Source organism: Dicentrarchus labrax, unplaced genomic scaffold, assembly GCF_905237075.1.
Source record: "Dicentrarchus labrax unplaced genomic scaffold, dlabrax2021, whole genome shotgun sequence".
Lineage (NCBI taxonomy): Eukaryota > Metazoa > Chordata > Actinopteri > Moronidae > Dicentrarchus > Dicentrarchus labrax.
Genome location: NW_026136702.1, coordinates 18040624 through 18060458, shown reverse-complemented (window position 1 = coordinate 18060458; position 19835 = coordinate 18040624). Strand labels below are relative to the sequence as shown.

The following is a 19835-nucleotide window of genomic DNA, read 5'->3' as shown; positions in this document are numbered from 1 at the left end:
AGACCAAATTTTAATCAAAGTGACAACTAATCAAAAACAGAGAAATAAGACTGAATCAATAGTACGTTTATGCATTATGTATGTGCATACTAGCATTCAAACTGAATGAAAACAGACCATAACATCACTATCATGTCTTGTGTTGTCATGTGTTGTTATTGAGTTCTGATCAGACAGGACAATGTTTTCTCCTCTTCCTTCTTCCTCCTAGGAAGCGAAGGGGAGTGGAAGCAGACTACTAGCTTTTGATTGATTGGATTAAACAACCAATCACACTTTGCAAAACAAATGACAAACACTTATATTGAGCAGGAGCTGATGGACGGAAGGAACTACAAACAAAAGATTTAAAAAGGACTGTTATTAATGGACTCATGGAACAAAGAAATCAGACTACGAGGACTGACTAATGGGAGACCACACAACCAATCGGAGGGGACGACAGGGTCTGCGGACACTACCAATCTATTAAGTGGCTGCTCTTACTCTCTTCCTTTATCTCCTCTTTTTCCTGCTCCTCTTTCACCTCCTTCAGCACCTCCCATGCCTCCTCCAGCTCCTCCTCTGTGTGAGGCGTGTGGAGCCATTCCCAGAAATGCCTAAAACTCCCATCATCCTCTGCGGCAGAGTTTTCGACGTCCGTGCGCTTGGGGCTCTCGTTACCTAGGCTACTGCGGCGGTGGGGCGGCAGCTTCGGGGGCGGGGGCCGCGGGGGGACGTTGGAGGCGGGCTTGGCCGGGCTCGGCGTCTCTGGCACTGGACAGCGTTTGATGGTCCCTCCCCCTCCGCCGTCATCCTCGCTGTGTGATTGGCTATCGTCGTGTTTTTGTTGCTGCTGCTGCTGGGACGCGCAGATGGACTTGGGCTGGAGGGAAATGTAGAGAAGGACAAAGAGTCAGCTCATTTCTCATATTCTGTGTGAGATTAAACTAAATTCAAGAAAACCGTGTTATAAAATAACAACTGAGCTTTTAAATGAATCCTCAAATGATAAAAAAAACTGGACTGTGGCTGATTGATGCATGCAGTTTTTCATACCTTGGGAGGAAGAGGAGGTGGGACCTTTGGCCTCATGATAGTGCTTGATTTACTGAAGAATGAGAAGACAAAAGACTCATAAAAAACAGACTAACAACTGATATTTATTACAAACAAGAGTGGGACTGAAAACACACTGTCAACATTCTACCACTGAGGCTATGGTTTAACTTCTCATTTTAAAGCAGTTTTTGCATAGATCATAAAAGACGGATTTCATAAGATCACATCTTTAAGTATTCATACTTATACCTAAAAGCCTAACTGGTAGTTACAAATAAATACAATCAAAAATCTAGTCTTAAAAATGTCATGTTGAGTGATCAGATGTTACAAGAAACCTTGAAAATGACTAGTATAACCATAGCCTTACACTATTTGACAGTGAGACGGACACAAGATAACTGCTTTACAGGGTTAATCACTACATACAAAGTGAGACTGCCACACTACAGATCATTAAGAAATACTATAGATAGAACATGTGTAAAGTCTCTGAGAGTAGCAGTGCTGAAAAACTGATGATACGATTACAGCGAATGTTGTCTGAAATACTGCAAACATTTCTGTTGGAAAGTTCCAATACTTCAAATTCAACAGCTCTTAAATTATGCTAATTTATACTTGTTAATATTTTAACAAGTATAAAATATTTTCAGTATTTGAATTATATTTGCTTCTCATTTAAATTTAGAAACTTAAAAACATTTTTAAATTGACAGCAGCACTATCTTGCAGAGATTTTATCCATTTTGCCTTACAGACCACAGATTTTTTGTGCAACTTGTTAATGACCGACAGACGAAGAACCAATAGGAGCACACAAATCAAAACAGACAGAGGCTGACAGCCAATCACAGTGAACACAAATACTGAGACACCAATAAAAAAAATGAGTCACAGTGATTCAGTTGAATGGCGGTCAACAGATGTATGGCTCACTCCATTAATGTAAACTTTCTTGGTAAAAACTGATCAGTAACTGACACGGTTTACACCTCTGAGATTGGATTGTAAAATGTGGCATGATGGTGGCCAATGGAAAGAACCTCCTTCAGGTGAGCATATAAGGGTGCTAAGAAACCGCCTATTGGTATATAAATTAGCAAAGCTGGCTAAAAACATATAAAAAAGAAAGCAGGATGATTCGTAAGATAATGTACTGATCCTACACCTACAAGGTTAGACATTGATAATAGAAAAAGAAACTTGTCCAAGACCCATTTTCTGGAGCTGGATCAATACAGGTTTAGGCTTTATCAAAAGGAAAGCACGGAGAACAGAAACAGAATTAAGTTCTATTTTCGTTAACACGCTACTTAGCAGCTACAAGTAGCTTGTAATTGACTGTAATTCCTCTTTGACAATTTTTTTTTACGTGCAAGTTTGCACCTACAAGATTTAGCCCCCAAAACTTTAGCTCATTCAACGTGTTTGTAGCCAGGATTCCACTTTACATGACTATTGGTCGCAATCAACTAAGACATTCAGGTTCTTTCTATTTTTGTAATCCTTGTACTGTGTGTGTGTGTGTGTGTGTGTGTGTGTGTGTGTGTGTGTGTGTGTGTGCTAAGTACTAAGGCCTTTCTGACTGCAGTGGAAAATATATCTCTAAGAAGAAGAAAGAACACTCTGGTCCGCCGCAGACATTTGGCTTTTACACAATGAGGGATGAGGCTGGACGCCAAATAAACAGTTTTATAGAGGCAGGAGAAGACAGAAGGCAGCGTGACTGCGCACACACTCACACACCCACAGCGAGGAGGCACACAGATGGCGATGCAAGTGAAGAACAAAACAAGACAACAGCAAATAGGAAGTCAAGGTCATGAAGATCAGTTATCCAAGCACTGAAACTACACCCAGACCTAATATTTCAAGAATCCAGTGAAAATTAAATGATACGATATGTAGCTGGGTCTAAATGTAGCTATAATGCACTCTTTAAAAAGGTGTGGCCCTACCCATGGCTCAAGTTATTCCCTGCCCCTATGTATTCATGGAGGTAAAATGGAAAAATGACTAAAGAACAAACCAAAAAGCTTTCTGTATTAATAGCCTCCTGGTGAGTTTTTAGGGTTAGGGTTAATGTTAGTAGCTATTAGACTTCACACAAGACAGTAGTAATGGCATAGAAAACACACAGGCTATAAACACACACTAACACAGGTGGCATATGTGGCGTGATGGTGGGGTGTGCTGCACAGAGATGCGTGGATGAAACTGTGGCAAAGACAGGAAGCCTTCCACCTTGTCTTACTCCTCATCCTCATCCTTTCCCCCCCTGAAGCAAGGGGAGGAATGGGTGGAGGGAGGAGCAGACGAGGAGGGAGAGGCTTCCGGTTCTAGGACTGGGAGATAACTTACTGAGTGTGAGTTTCATCATCATCTGCACCATCATCATCCTCATCCTCATCATCCCCTAAGTGTGCCACATGGCCCCTGGGAGAGAGGAGGTGAAGATAGGAGGGGTGGAGGAGGAAAGGAGAGGAGGGGGAGGAAGAAAATAGAAATAGCGGGTTGAGGTAAGGAGAACATAAGAGGGGGAGGAGGTCAAGGGAGAAAAGGAGCAGGCAAAGGTGACAACAGGAGAAGGAGGAGGAGGAGGAGGAAGAAGAGGATAGAGGAAGGAGGGAAAGGGGAGGGAGATCTGAGTGAAGCTGGTCCACAAACTACCTCTAACCCTTGAACCCAGGGTAGATCTGAAAGGACTGGACACATTCAAACAAAAGAAGAATCCCGATCCTCCAACAAAATCAATCGTTAGATGTCCAATAATTCCTACAGACCCGAAAAAACAGGCAACAGCCAGAGACACTCCTAAACTGTTTAAACCTATACAGTCCTTACAGATCTACACACCCCTCAACAACAGACTTAACCTCTAATCACTACATTCATAGCATCTTAACTGCAGTTTATATCCTGTAAATTCTCAAATATCTATAAAAAAAAAAAAGAGACATTGGAGAGTGGGAGCCATTACATAACAATTATTTGAGAATTTACAGTAATAACAAAGCATGTCTATCTTGCAATACAATACTATCTTGCATGTTTTTCCTAATAGACAAATTTTCAAGATTGGGACATTTTTAAAAAACCTCCATTTAAAGTGAATAAACTGGACATTTATGCCTTTATACTTAAACCTTCAAGTCCATGCCACATTTTATTAATCTTTTTTTCTCCTGCTGTGACAAAACAAGAAACTAGAACAGGTCAGACAGTTAAGTACCAGACCTGGGTCTAAAATTCTTGGGAATGGTTGTGTTTGCCACATCAGAATAAATAACACCTATCTAACATGTAAGAAAAAGCCACTTTCATCTATATTTCAGGGGACTGCAAGAACTGCATTTTACCCAGGTCTGCAAACTACCGACTGATAGTCGCACATATTCTGAAATACGAAATATAATGATAAAACCTCAACGACTGAAACAAGATCGCTGTTATTTATTCTACTAGTACTACTACCTGTGTCCACCAAAGGAGACAAAAAAGGATAAAAACTGGGAGCGGCTTAAAAGAAAACAAATACATTTGAACTGTGTAGCTAAACAGCCTTACAGAGTCTAATACTTTTCATTTAGCATTATCTAGAGATCATTAATGTAAAACACCAATTCTCAGTAATAACCTCTCCCTAAAAGGAAACATTTGCACAGATGTGTACCCTCTGTCTACAGATGTGAAAACTCTCTGTATCTTTGTTATCATGTAGACCAAAGAATTCAGGAAAACACATTCGTCGTATCAGATTGTCTCATAGAAAAGAGCAAAGCACAAGATCATCATTATCTTTGGGGCGAGTAAAAATTATTTCTCCACAGACTTGCCACTAAAATTGCTAAAGGCACCCACTGCAGCTTTGGCTAAAAAAACTATATTACACGTGCATGTGTGTGTGTGTTTGAACGCACACATGAGAGTGTGTGTGTTTGTGTGTAAGCCATGCCCTGCAGGAAGCCCCTATGAAGCACAGCCTTTTTCCTGATGACATCAAAGCGTGAAGCAAGCCGCAGAGGGAAAATTCAACCCACAAGAATCCAAAATGCTGAGAGTTTGTGACAGCCTGAAGTCATTACAACAGCGTTAGTTGCGTGTGATTGGCCAATATTAGTCCTGCCATTAACAACGATTGGTTGATGTGTGGGCACGGTTAGAACACCAGCAAATCAAGAAGTCCTGGGTGAATCAGGATGAGAGACGGGTCTGACTTACCTCTGCTGTAACTCCTCCTCCACAGATTTCAGAAGACTTCTGTTTGTCGGACAAGTGAAGAGAAAAGTATAAATGGCAGAATATAATAGAAGATCAATGAGAGAAAGAAAAATATATACATCTGATGACTGAATGTATTCACTAAGACTGAAAATCGACATGCTTTTTAGTCCCTGTCAGGATATTCTGCTCCCCTGATCTGAACCTGAGCCTTCTGCTTACAACGCATGCTTGAAAGCAGAAAGCTCACACAAACACACAGCTCACAGAACTTCCTCACGCTGCAATTATGAATAAATCATCAAACCTATAGCATACAAACACACTTAGCTTACATTTTGCTAGTCTAACTGCAACTGGAAATGAAAGAATGTATTGGAGAAATAAAGAGATGAAGGTTTAAAAAGGGGAAAGAAAGAAAAGTGAACAAGTAGACTTACTTGTTTCCTCCCAGTAGACTTGGTGAATCGTGCCCATACTCCAACTGCAAGTCCTACAAGACAAACGAATTACATTACAACTGTGACATAATAATTCAGAACTGGCTCATTTTAAAATGTGCTATGTATTTGATTTCTCCGGGGACATAAACAGGGCCGAAGATCTTGGCCAAGTTCCAGAATAAACCACATACACATAGTGACTACAACTGATACCCTGTTCAAATGCCAAATGACTGCAGGGGCTGCAAGTGTAGCTGCCGTGGTGATAGTTGTAGCAGCCTTACAGAAATAAAAATACCCCCAATAAAACTGTTTATTGTTTACACAAAAAAGTGTAATTCATAACCACAGATGTACACAGATGTACACAGAGAGTTTATGGCTAACTATATGTACAGATCTGACTCTAGCTGATTTCACATTGTGGCCTAAAAAAATACATTAATAAGAGGTGGTTTGACACAACAGCAATTCCCTCGCGTCTTCAAGAGCATGTTTGACAATTAGAGGTTTGCTGATAAAATAAAAACTGTACCTATTAAATGAAATTTTAGTTGGAAGATAGGTAGTCTTTCTCACAGTAAGATATTCTGGAAAGAGTAAAGCAATTGCTGAATACCTAGTTTATCATCATTAGACGTTGTAGCAAGAATCGCAGGTTGACACATGTAGATACCTGCAGTCATCCTGTTTGTTTTTCTCAATATGTGATTAATTGTTATAACACAAAAGTTTTAAACCAGTTCTTCCCAGCCTTTTTGGCTTGTGACCTGTCATGCAAGTTATGGCCTCTGTGTGAACATGAACTGAGGCAAGCTCAACGTCAAAGAGTTTAATTTTAGGCCCCAAAGAGGTGAAAGTACCCAGTATTCCAAGAGAAAAAGAAAAATTACAGAAAAGCAAGAGAAAAAAAACATAAATATTTAAACATTTTTTTCCAGCTAAAATGTCAACCATAGCTTGCACAGTCTATCAGCTGTAGCTAGCTCATTAAGCTACCTTAATCTAAAGAGGAAATACTACACAGTGGATGTGCTAGTTTAATTTAACTTTAGTTTAACTAATGTAGTTAGTAAATATGCTCCTCATGTTTTGAAAGTAACACAGTTAGTACTGCGAGTAGTAAGCTAGTTTGCCAAACATGCTAACAATCGTGGCTTAGAGCAGAGAAAAACACAGTTTGTGTTTCTGGGTTTTGGAAAAACAACAATAAAAAAAAATAAAATAACAAACTCTTTAATACAGAGTATCTCTCTTACTACAGCCCTATGTGCACCACTTTGATGTGTGGAAAAATCCATAACTTGACGGGCCTTCTGTGTCTAGTTATTGTTCGGTGGACCCCTCGTACACATTTTGGGTGCCCTAGGGGGACCCTGACCCCCCCGGGTTGGGAACCACTGCAATGAATAGTCTATGTGAAGTCAGGTTTGTCCTGAACACATTAAATATAAAAATATAACTCAAGAAAAGCTTTCTGAATGTGTGCTGGATAATTATGATTCATCACTCATAGTTTTACATTCCCGCAGCACCTTTGAAACCAGGTGCAAGCTGATTAAAGTGCAGCCTGACAATAAGCAGCAGTGACGCACAGGTGCCGTCCAATAAGCAGCATTAGCTGGGTTTAGCACCGTTGTGCCTGAAATGAATGAAAACCTGGTTTGACATCTATTAAATAAAGCCACAATGTGAAGGCAGCATCGTGTCACAAAAACATTTTTTTAAAGATAATGACAGAATGCAACACGCATGCAGAGGAAAAGACATACTGCAAACAAACAGACAAACACACACACACTAACATACACACACTCACACACACACAGAAAGGCTTCATAGCTCTGGTCAACTACAGGACGTAAGAGGTTAGAGGACATATAAGCAGTAGTGTACGGAAGAGAGACACATTCTGTAGAGAGAAATTTCAAGAAATATACGTCACAACAAATACCAGGTACAATACAAAAGGTCGAGTGTGTATGTGTGTGTAAATATTGATATAAAGAGTATTAAGTTTTGGGAGTAGTAATGCCCGTGTTCAAACCCAAGTGTCCTCAAGCAAGGCACTCGAGCACTAACAGCCTTTAGAGGTGCAGCACTACAACAGAATCTGACCTCCGACCTTCGTCTGTGTATATTTAACACACACAAAGCACAAAAAAAAAAGATTTGCAACTTGATTTGACTGATTGTGATGTTTGTGTGAGTGTGTGTATTGCATGTAAATCCGAAACAGCAAAAAGAACACCACCACCACCACTAAGGACTCTTATCACCATGACAACTACAACACCAGTTAGAGAGGCAAAAGCCAAAGTTGGAAAAAGATGAACAACATGAACAGAAACAGATGGATGGACCAGAATAGATGGAACAAAACTGTGAAAATGAACAGAAATACATGTTGGACATAGAGCAGCCAAAACAATTAGCACTCTGGAAAAAAAAATATATAAAAAGACAGCAAGGGCTCAGGAAGCAAGAGAGCCAAAAGAAGGACAAGGACTTGTTCTTCTTAAACAGATTAAGAATGAAAGATAAATATGGATAGAGTAGGACGGAAAAGAAGGCATACGGTTAGAGAAATAAAGACAAATCCAAAATAAAAAGGAAAAAAAAAAAAGCTCAACGTAGCTGGACAGAGGGAGAGGCCGAAAGAGAGAGAGAGACAGATAGAAGAGTACTACCAGATTAGATCTTGCGGTATAGTAGAGCTCCTCAACACAGTCCAGATAGGGCTCAGATTCACACTGGTCAGCAAGACAGAGCGAGAGAGACCTCAGTTAATACATTAACCTGGACTGATGGAGGAAACGGGGAGGACACTGATGCAAGAAAGAGGATGATAGATGAAAAATGGATTAAGGCCAATATGGGCTCTGAAGTCCGTGGATCAGCAAGACAGAGAAGGAGGGAGATAGTGGAATATTAATCTGAAGAGAAGAGGGGATGAATGAGAGTATAGACTGAGGGAGGGAGAAAAGGGGGATGGAGTAAAACTCAGCAAAACTGAGGAGACATTAATAACTTACATTAGCTTAAAATAATATAAAATGAATATAGATATTTATGTATAGCCTTCTTCAGTGAACAAATGAGCAGCCTCTGTCTTATTCCAGTGGTGTTCTTGGCAGTATTTTTTCAGAATTAAGACCAGATGTTACCTTAATCCAGGTTCCAGTGTCGCTATGTTTTTACTTCAATATTAGTTAAACGTGCTGAAAGTTTCTCCAGCTGCTAATTCCTTGCATCATCTGCCAGTCTTTTTTGAGCAAAGATGGCACAACTTTCTCCTTCTGGCGACAGTTATTATGTTATCAATAAAATATTAATGTGGTTATGATTTATTGATTTCAAAATGCCACACATAGCATCGTAATCCTGGAGTGACGAATGTCGGAGAGCCAAGAACAACACAGGTCAGCAAGACAGAGAGAGGCCGCGTGTTATTATAGGACTTTCAAAGAGGACAGAAACTGAAGGACAAAAAGGGTTGAATGTGGATGGATGATCTGCATGAAAGACCTACACTGGTGACTATGTATCATAATGTTATTCCAGGGTTTTAAGGAGGGAGAGAGGAGAGAAGGAGACATTTTAGGATGGATTTTCTAAGCAGACTTAAAAAAAGGGAGGAGGAACACAGAAGGGAGTTTGTGGAAAGAGTGCAAGTGCAAAGGAAGGAGAGAAAAGGTAGGAGGGAGGGAGCAGAGGGCTTTGACAGGATGCTGTGGTTGTGCATGAACCCTGCACCATCCCATTTGTTCACGAGTAAAACTTATTTCAGTAGTTAAGTAAGGGCTGATAACACGATCAACTTTAGTTCCTAGAGAATCAGCTTAAGCTGCTACGGCTCAACCGTTTTTTAAGGCCAGTTCTTTTACCAAAACTGATGATGACCACTGTTTTATGCCAAAATCCAGCATATATAAATTAAAGCAAGGGTACAACATCTGCCCTGGATATGGGTCCATTCACGCTAGAGAAAGAAAGCTAATATTTGCAGTGCTTCACAGATGCGTCAAAGGCTGCTGTCTGGTTGTCAGTCAGCGTCAACACCATGCCGAAGAAAGAAGGAAGAATGTTATTTCTTTACGCAAATACATCCACTTTCTGCTCTTTATCCAGGTCTGTGTTTGGTGGCAGCGGGCCAAGCAATACAGGTCAGACGTTGTTCTCCCAAGCCACGTCATCCAGCATTTAGAGGGGGGATACTGAGGCATTCAAGGTTACTTTATTGTCATTTACAACGCAAGGTTGTAGAATGAAATTGTGGCCAGGTGGATATTATTATCCCTCCAGCATGTTCTGGGTCTATCTAAAGGCCTCTTTCGATTTTGACACATCCAGAATTCCTCCACAGGAAGGTGTCGAGGAGGCATCCTCATCCTCATCTTCAGCCTGTCAAAGCCAAGGAGCAGTGGTCCTACTCTTGAGCTCCTTCTGGGCACCTAAGCTCCTCACCCTGTCCCTAAAGGAGCACTTATTTTGGCTGCTTGTATCCACAATCTCAAGCTTACATTCAAGCAACAAACTAGGATTTACAGGGGAAAAAAACAAAAAACATTATGGCTAAGAAATTAAAGAATAAATTAGCATACACTGCAGTAACCTGCTTGTCCATGTTTGAATAGTCATTAATCTCATTTCTTGGCTGGCATAGACTGGGATATCCTTACTTAAAACTGCCTCAATTTTAAAACTACCAGAGTGAACTATGTGGATGGGCTTCATGTTAGGTTCAACATAGATTGACAACACCATGGACTGGTCGGGGTGCTTCCTATGGTTAAGTGAGGATCAGCCATGCTGGTACTTGTGAAGTGACAACCACACAAACAAACAGTCGCGCACTCGCGCATTCTCTCATACAAACCATATGCCACATCAATTAACTCACCGGTTCGTGATGAGGTTCTGTCTCCTTTCTCAATGGAGGATCAAACTTCACCTGACCAACTGAGACAGATAAAGGCAGAGACGAAGAAACGAGTGAAGATAAAGGAAAAAAATAGAATCAGGAATATACAGAGAAATTCGGAGTTAAAAAGACTTAATTTCTGGTTACTTCTGTGGAGACTGAAAATGCATTTGTTCATGTTCTTGTGTATGAACTCACAGTTTATCTCCGACAGCGTCTTTCCCTCCCTGGCGCTCCGGCTGGTGGAACGAATACGATGAGGAACAGAGACCGGTGACTGTCAGGAAAGAGAAAGACACATACACACAAACACACACAGTCAAATATCTGTTCAAAGTATAGACCCAGTGTAATAGTTTACATTGTTCTTGAGAAGATTCCAATAGGTTTTTCAAAAACTAGAATCCCTCTGCTATTTCCTGTGGGTGGGATATGATGACACAGCAAAACAGCCAGCCGCACTCTGCAACCAGACAACCAAAACATAGCAACGGTGTGGACGGAAAACACAAACCTTCCCTGGAAACAATATCAAGGTTTCTCCTCGGTGTTGAAGCAGCACCAAGGTAACATATCCTCTCTACTTTTGATAAAATATGATGGAGGATATTCACAGCTGAGCCCAGCAGACTTGGCAACCCAGGCTGTGTTAATCTGTTATCCATTAAAACACTGGATCAACTATTGTATGTGATGCTAGTTGCTGGTTTCCTTTGTTTATGTTTATACAGTACAACTGGACATTCACAAACATTCATTAAACGGCACTTCCATTGAATTCAAACCCTACTTGACTTCACATCTTCAATGTTTAATCTTAAGATGTAAACTCGTCCTTGTAGAGAAGCTAAAAACACAGCAATCTCAAACCATGCTTGTACAGCACTGGAAAAAGGCAAACCACAACGAACGATGCATCCATGAAAAGCACATTTGTTGCACAGATCCACTAAGAGATTGTTCAATTTCAAACCACTTCATATAGGGGGAATAAAGTTCATTATCTTAACACACAACTCATGGTTAGTAACGGTCATGGCAAAGGTAGATGAAGATGGCTTCCATAACTGACATATTTAAGTAGTGATATTTGAATCAGAGATGGGTAAAACAATCCTTACTGTCTATTTTAAGCTGCTTGGAGTAACATATGGTCATCCTTTATTGTATCACTGATGTTCAAATAGCTTCCCTAACCTAAACATTCCTGAATTTGAAGTCAGGCTTTTATTTAAAGTGAGAAACTCCACCTCTCTAGCACACAAGTGGACAAAGACAAACCACAATATCAACACAGTTTGACCTGGATGTGGTTTAGATGCATTATTTTAAAAAAAAGGAGTGAGATGATGTCAACTTTGGTTACCATCTTCATGAATTGAGCCATTTCTTAAATCGGCCAGCCGCCGCCACAGAACTAGAATGAAAAGAGCTGATCCTTATTGAACACTGAGCAATCTGCTGTGGTTTAGCCAAGATGTCAATAATGTTGTCGTGGAAGTGAGCACAGTCAGTAAAGTTAGAATATTTGTTGCAGCTACATAGAAATTAATGGAATAATTTGACATATTGGGAAATATAAATAAAAATTTATTTGCTTTCTTGCTGTGAGTCATAAGAGAAGACTGATACCCATCTCACGTGCACGATAAATACGAAGCTACAGCCAGCAGGTGGTTGGCTTAGCATAGGATAAAGACAGGAAAAGCTAGCCTGGCTCTGTCACTGATAACAAAATCAGCATGTAACCCCTCCTGGAATAACAATTTAGAGGTGCTGGCAGCCCGGTTTTGTTACCTTTGGACAGAGCCAGGCTGTTTTTCTGCATTTCTAGTAATTCATGCTAATCTAAGCTGTTGACTGTGGCTTCATATTTAGCGTACAGACATGAGAGAGGTATTAATCTTCTCATGTAACTATCGACTAAGTATATTTCCCAAACAGAAAAACACTACTGAAGTCACTGGCAGTGTGTTCTTCATCAGGCCAAAAACGTATTTCTGTGTAGGTCAATGAAATCGGCCGTATTCCATAACGCTAATACAAATAACCACACGAGCTGATGTGCATGTCAACATAAAAGCATGAACGTTAAACACGAGTGCTCACCGGCATGTTAAAGTATTTCTACAACTGCCATGGCAATCCATCAAACCGTCTGAAAGTCACATGCCAATGCCGGTTTCCACGACAACACCAGTAGACACTTAATTGAATGGAAATCCAGCTTCTATTCATTCAGTTCTGTGGCCCTCCCCCAAGTGAAGAAACAACTGACAGTATCGTTTGTGTTAGAATGACATCACTGCAGACACCGCAGCCCACATCGGTACCTTTATACGGGCCGCAAAACGGGGTGCACGTCGAGCACCGGGGCTTACGGGTAGGAAATGACCCCTATACTTAAACTGAGAAGGAGGTAGAGGATGGGGGATGGAGACAAGAAGACAGGAGAAAAAAGGGGAGGGAGAAAGAAGAAGAAGAAGAAGAAGAAGAAGAGAAAGGAGAAGTGCTACAAGGAGGAAGAGAAGAGGAAAGAGGAAGACAGTGAGCAGAAGAGGAGACAAAAGCAGAGAAGAGTGAAGTGAGAAATAAAGAGGAGAAAAGAGGTGAAAGAAGAAGAGGAAAGAGAAGGCAAGGAAAGGAAGGAGGGAGAAGGGGAAGGATAAAGAGCAGAAAGATGAGTCACATGCTGGGAAAAAAAATATTAGTATAAAGTATAAAAGAGGGTGAACGGTGGTTGGTGAAGAAGGAATTCATGAACAAATGAGGAAAAAGGAGGGCACAATTTAAAGGGAAGGAAAAGAAGCGAGATCCAGCAAAACATAGTCACTACTCCGTTGTCCTATCTGCGAGCTTCTTGACACTTTTGTTTTGTAAGCAAAGCCTGAGAAGGGTCAAAGGTTACCTCTGGTTCAGGATCGTCGTCATCGAAGTCATTGTAGGTGCTGTGGTCGGGGTTGTTGGCTTTGTCCAGCAGCTCTATTGCCAGCGTCCTGCTGAGAGGCTGGGACACAAAAGGGTGCTGGAAGACAGCAGCAAAGAGAGGGAGCCAATAAGTGTTAAAATGACTCATTTTGTCTGTCTGTCTGTCCAGGACTTTAATAACCCACAGGTATTCAAATAGAGGCGGTGACAGGAGTTTTGCTTGACAAATAACTAAAATGTCTGCTTATCAGAGCCGTCAAACCGTTGATTGTTTTCTATTTACTGACTAGCCCATTAATCAATGACTAATTGCTGTGGTACTAGTAAGAATGAATGTAACAGCCGACACCTTGTGATTAAGTTTGATTACACAGGGATTTTGTGCCTGGTTAGTCCAGTTTATGCAATATACAGCACTGTTGTTTTTTTATATCTAAAAAGGGCCACTGCAGCAAAGAATGCTTTTGCACATTAAAATAAACAACCAGCACTTTAACCTTTATTGTGGAATTGGTCTCTTGTGCAGTATGTATTCACAAATTAGAGTATAGCTACGATGAGTAACCATACTTAAAGTAAAACCATCCAATGTGTTCGTTTCAAAGTGTAAATATGTTGTTTTGTTGCTCACCTGCAGCAGTTTCTCAGCTGTGGGCCTCTTCTTTGGGTTCTTGGTCAGGGCCAGTTTGACAAAATGGTGGAAGTTGTTCGTCCTGTCATCCAGCAGAGAGAGAAAGACAGAGAAAAAGAATAGAAGCTTAATCTTTTAGCCTTGTAACAAGCGAGGCACAGATCTAATAAAACTGGGTGATCTCAATGGTAGGGCGTTTAATCTATAGTAAATGTATCTCAGTGGCTGAAAATAGTCAAGACAGACGTGAGGAAGACAAATACATGGGGGGTCTCTTACCACTTGAGTTTATCTTTCAACTTAGGAGGCTGGAAATTACTCTTGGTCATTAAGAAGAGAGCCCTGCGGAAAAAGAGAGACAAAGATTAAACCAAGTTTTTCCAGCGGAGCACTGCTGTGTTCTGAAAGAGCCTCAAACCATGCAGTTATAATGACAAAATCAAAACACAACTCTTGCGTCTAGGTCTCTGTATTCTATGGCACTTTATACAACATCTCTCTCTCTTCTACCTCATGGGGTGCAGGTCAAACATGGGTGGCTGTAGTTCAGCCAGCTCTATTGCAGTAATGCCCACAGCCCAGATATCACACAGCTGGTTGTAACCTCCTTTCCTCTCTACTGCTGCTACTTCTGGAGCCATCCTATGGAGAGAGAGAGAGAGAGAGCGAGATAGACAGACAGTAAGTAAAATGTGTTCTCACTTTATTCCCTTTTAAATTAGGTTGGTTAAGCATCCACACAAAGAATATCATTTGAATTTTCTACAGTAAGTCTCCCTTTTTCTCTGGTTTGCAGCAACTGCACAACAGCAGCGACACACAGGGGCCCCACCACAACCCTCATGTTAAACTCTATGTCTTTTCTATGAGTTGGCTTCTGTAGGAGCACCTCTAGGACCCCAAAATGCCTTAAAAGTGGTGAATAGTCTGATTCTACTACAGCTGCACTGGAAACCACCAGCTTACAAAACAAATGCATTAAACTGGCCTTTTGCATGTTGTAGGAAGTTGGATTTGATACATGTGCTCTACCTGCATGCATATATACATAGGCAGTATATAGGGAACTGATGGAGAAAAACAAGCACAACTAACCAGTACGGAGTCCCAATGAACGACTTCCTCTTGGCTAGAGTTGCTGTGATCTGGGCCGATACGCCAAAGTCAGCTACGGAGAGAAAAAGAACAGGAGAGGGGAAAAAAAGAGAACATTCAGAATAAGAATAATAGAGAGGAGGGAGTGAAAGAATTGAAAGGGGGAAAGAGAAATACATTTTCAAAAGGTGGGAGAGTAAGAACAGAAATGATTAAATGAGGAACAGGAGAGAGACAAAGTCAGTAAATGAGGCCATTAAGATTCAGTCTTTTGAAGCAGAAGGTAATTGCAGAAACCTTGCGTGTTCCTCTCACCTAGTTTAATATAGCCGTTGTCTGTCAGGAGAATGTTGGCTCCCTGTCAGAGACAAACACGCCACGCATCAGGATCGAACACAAGAAAATCACATTTCAGGTCAATTCAAATTAACCTGAGAAAGCGCATTCAGCAGCGCAAGTTTGTTGCAAAGTGGTTTGTCATTGATCAGTGCAGCCTGCAGCGATGAATCAATGGTCATTTTCCCTGTCACAAACACCATCAACAGCAATAATCTGGGGGTACATTTTTGTTTTCAACATTGCTAAATGCATGTGCTTCTACTCTATTCCTGGATTTGATTAGTTATCATTCATTTATCATTATTTTACCTATCATTGAAAAGGTGTGGATTCAATTGTGTGGCAATTTCTGAGTGTGTCTGAGGCTGTAGTGTTGCCATTGTACTGAATTACACTATACCGAAAAAACTGAAAAACAGGAAGTAACATACAGAATATTTCACTTTGCAATCGACATGTGACTTGGAAAGGCTTTAAACATTAAAGCATATTCCATATAGTTTTCTCCAAACTCACCTTGATGTCTCTGTGCATTTTGCCTTTATTGTGTAGGTAGTATAAACCCTGTAAACAGAGTCACACAGCAACTAGTGTCATTGGTTGTTATTACACAAAAAAACCGAGCAGAACTCCATTTAAAAATATTTGTTAAAGGAGATATCCTGATATATTTCACTAGAAACATCTGTTGGTTAAATGAAAATCAAATGTTTGGGGGATTTACAGTTGGCAGCACTGACGCATCATCTGTGTCTGCTAGATGCCTGGCTGCAGTGTGCAACGCTAACACTTTACAGTATTTCCTCTGTCATTGTATGCAGCTGTGGCGCTTTTTTTCCCAATATTTGTAATTTATGTTTCAATTTGAATTGATAATATTCCAGTTATAAAATGCATCTGCAGAGCAAAAATGTCCTGGACCATACAACATTGAAATCAAATTTCTTAAATAGCTCAAGGCAGAAAAGTAGACTTTTCTTTCCTGACTCTCACTCAACAGAGCCAATGCTACGTGTCAGTGTGAAGCAAAAGAGCCAATGAAGATCATTAATGATTTTGATGTCTATGTTTTGATCATTTTACAGAGTCAAGCAGCTCAGCAGACAACCAATCTAATCTCCTTCTCCTACACGGACAATAAATACACTGCATACTCTACCTGCAGGGTCTCCCGTGACATGTAGGCTATCTGTGACTCTGACAAAGGCCCGGTTACTGGAGGAGTAAACAAGGAAGACAGAGACAAACATAACACACATAGAGAGAAAAGAGACAGAGATGAATGGATATCACAGAGTGAGAAAGAGAACAAACAAAAACAACAGCACAGTTAAGATCAAAATGTGTGTGTGTGAGTGTGAGTGTGTGTGTGTGCTCATGTTGTTCTCACTGTGATAGATATCTTGCAGGGAACCTCCTCCACAGTATTCCATACTGATCCATAACTTATCTCTCCTGCAAAGAGAATACTTTGTCAATACACCTTCATACAAAACTCACAAAAGCAATTCCAACGGTCTTCTACTTCCTCACACACACACACCAGCTCATCACTGTTTTTCTCTCTGACAAAAGACACACACACACACACACACACACTCTAGTAAAACTCATTGATATCATGCACCTTAATAGCAATCATAGGTAAATCACTGTAGTGGTATCGAACACTCGGGCCCACATACACACACACTCTTACCGGAGATAGCTGCCAAAATAGGCTACGATGTTGGAGTGTTTACAGTCCTTCATCATTATAATCTCCTGCTGGACGACAGCAAAGTCCTCACCTGGAGTGAACACACATGTAAGCACACATTATAATTCTTATTCCTATTCCTATGGTGATAATATAGTATTTGCTTCTTTTTATTTATAAAACAACAGAAAACAGTTGTTGTTCATGCATTTGTGTTTATGTTGGAGTGTGAGGGCAAACTCATGGAAGCCAGGGCAAAAGGATGAAGAGCAGCAGAGCAGGTTACAACATATTTTCCTCTTTTAAAATTCCACACTTGAAGACCTTAATTAATTAGAAACAGTGTGATGATGAATTTCCACACTTTCCGTAACATCTGAAGTTTTTTATGCTTTCCTTTCTTTAGTGGAGGGGCGGAAGATGGAAAACCAGCAGGAGGGAAGGAAAAAGGGCGAACAACGCATGGGAAGAGAGACAAGGTTAAGGACAGTGACAGAATGGGAAAAAGCTAAAAAGGAAAAAGATGGCGAGGGGAGCGCATTGAGAAAAAGAGAAGGATGAGGGTGATTGAGAGACAGGCTGATGTAGAGAAAGAGAGGATGTGGCTGCACAAATGGAGATAAAGGAGAAAAAAAAGACAAGAAATGAAAGTCACGATAACTCACCCGGTTCCAGTTTGATGACTTTGATAGCAGCCAGCTCTCCTGTGTTTACATTACGAGCCTAACGGAGGAAAAAGGAGAGAAAGTTAAACCCTTATTGCATAAAAGTGAACCTTTTTTTTTTTACTGAGGTCTTTATACTGACAGTTTTCCTAAAATTAGGAATGGTAGGAATTGTAACCCTGTATTGTAACACGTATCGCCAGATTCATGCCAATACACAGCACTATGATGTAACCAGGTTGTAAAACTTTTTTTTTTTTTTTTTTTTAGGAAGCATGGCTTTCTTATTTCAGTAGTATTATTGACAGAAGATGCTGCTTCCTGAGTTTTTGGAGCGTCTCTGCATCAGAACAAACTGACAGTGAGAGGACAGAGGTGTTTTTTATTTAAAACAAAAATGTAACTGAATTTATAAAATCAGTTTAGTACTTTCCCACTGTGTGTAGTCTTTTGTCACACATATCCATACTTGTAGAAAGCTTATTAGAAACGTGGTTACACATATGCATGACAGAAAAAAAATGGGCATTCTCCAGGAGGTTACCCCAATGACAGGAACCAGGTTTATCCTTTAAATGACATTTAACAAATCAGAAATCAGAAACATCAGAAAATCTGACAAAAAAAAGGGTGACACAGCGGAACGCACTGCGCTGATTAATCTTATACGTGCCCATATTCCTGTTAGATTACTTTGTAACATGAAACAGTATGTTTCTGTTTACTGCATGGCTGATACAGTGGATAAAATGGTTGGGGTTGGAGTTAGTTAGTCTTATTTCACTGTACTACAAACTAGTTTTAAACTAGTAGTATAAACTAGTATTTTGTCTTCATATAAGCCTTAAAAGTCATGGGTCTGTTAATCAAATTAGCCTTCCCATATCACATCACGTCCTCTCCCAATACCTGAAGCAACATCTCTGCCCAACATAGCCCACTGCGGTTAAGGTCATATACAGCTATGATGGAGATATGATGTGCATTGGAGAAACAGTAGGCATGATGGGAAAGGTGTAACTAATACTTTAAAGACATTTCAAAAAGGCTAATCCCTTTTGGAACTGTTATACAATTACCTTTAATCCATTTGTAAGACACACAATCCTTTGTCTTCCATCTCATCACCTAATGCTTTTCTGTTGCTTTTAAATACAGAATCTCTGTTTTTTTTTTTTATGTTGTGTTCTTAACGCAACCAGAGAGGACACACAAGCATTCAATATGTTGTTTGCAGCCAGTTTTGCAAATTCAAAATACCACAATTCATCCATAACATTCAAAATCAGTTCAGTCAGACATAGATTTAACAGGAAATCCAGACAGTTTTTTCTGGTATTCTTGAAAAGCTGACATTTGTCAAAACGCGGGGGTTTCACAGGATACTAAAGGGGCTTATTTTCTATAAATAGCGAGCTGTGTTTACATTTAGCAGCAGTGCTGGTGGGGCGGGAGAGAATTCCATACGATATATACATGAATAAAAGATGGTCTTTCAGAGGAGACATGAATTGCTTGCTTCTCTCAGGCCAAGAATGTGCAAATATGACTGTGTGTGTGTGACATCACAGAAGTATGTGTGAGAGAATGAGAGGGCATGTGTGTGTGTGTGTGTGCACGTGAGAGAAAGAGACGTTTACCACCAAGTGACTTTCAGCACAAGAGACAAAACAAGAGCCTCAACACCGTGAAAAGCCTGGGAGTAATGCATCTCTTTCACAGCAGCTCCTGCTATGTTGTCTAATTCTCTGGTTTCACTTCAGAAACACCCCTATCTACCCTCATCCTGGCTGTAGCCTCACAGGCATGTTTATCCAACATTAGAGAGAAAAACACATGACATTTA

At 40.4% G+C, this 19835-nt stretch overlaps 1 protein-coding gene across 10 annotated transcripts in view; it reads right to left on the bottom strand.

The window, feature by feature from the left end:
• LOC127374133 (mitogen-activated protein kinase kinase kinase kinase 3) overlaps window positions 1-19835 on the bottom strand; it is a 43932-nt gene that overhangs the window by 12356 nt on the left and 11741 nt on the right. For 3 of the 10 annotated variants that reach the window (XM_051419131.1, XM_051419150.1, XM_051419140.1), the window contains exons 2-20: window positions 17990-18047; window positions 17325-17415; window positions 17016-17080; window positions 16785-16840; window positions 16142-16189; window positions 15602-15644; window positions 15287-15359; window positions 14702-14833; window positions 14471-14533; window positions 14192-14273; window positions 13541-13657; window positions 10831-10909; window positions 10612-10670; window positions 8399-8461; window positions 5706-5758; window positions 5266-5304; window positions 3406-3480; window positions 1039-1090; window positions 487-865 (exon numbers count right to left, since the gene is read on the bottom strand). In XM_051419131.1, coding sequence (XP_051275091.1) covers window positions 487-865; window positions 1039-1090; window positions 3406-3480; window positions 5266-5304; window positions 5706-5758; window positions 8399-8461; window positions 10612-10670; window positions 10831-10909; window positions 13541-13657; window positions 14192-14273; window positions 14471-14533; window positions 14702-14833; window positions 15287-15359; window positions 15602-15644; window positions 16142-16189; window positions 16785-16840; window positions 17016-17080; window positions 17325-17415; window positions 17990-18047 — 1627 coding nt within the window. The remainder of the gene's footprint in view (window positions 1-486; window positions 866-1038; window positions 1091-3405; window positions 3481-5265; window positions 5305-5705; window positions 5759-8398; window positions 8462-10611; window positions 10671-10830; window positions 10910-13540; window positions 13658-14191; window positions 14274-14470; window positions 14534-14701; window positions 14834-15286; window positions 15360-15601; window positions 15645-16141; window positions 16190-16784; window positions 16841-17015; window positions 17081-17324; window positions 17416-17989; window positions 18048-19835) is intronic. The other 7 variants (XM_051419188.1, XM_051419208.1, XM_051419199.1 and 4 more) reach the window with 5 other exon arrangements.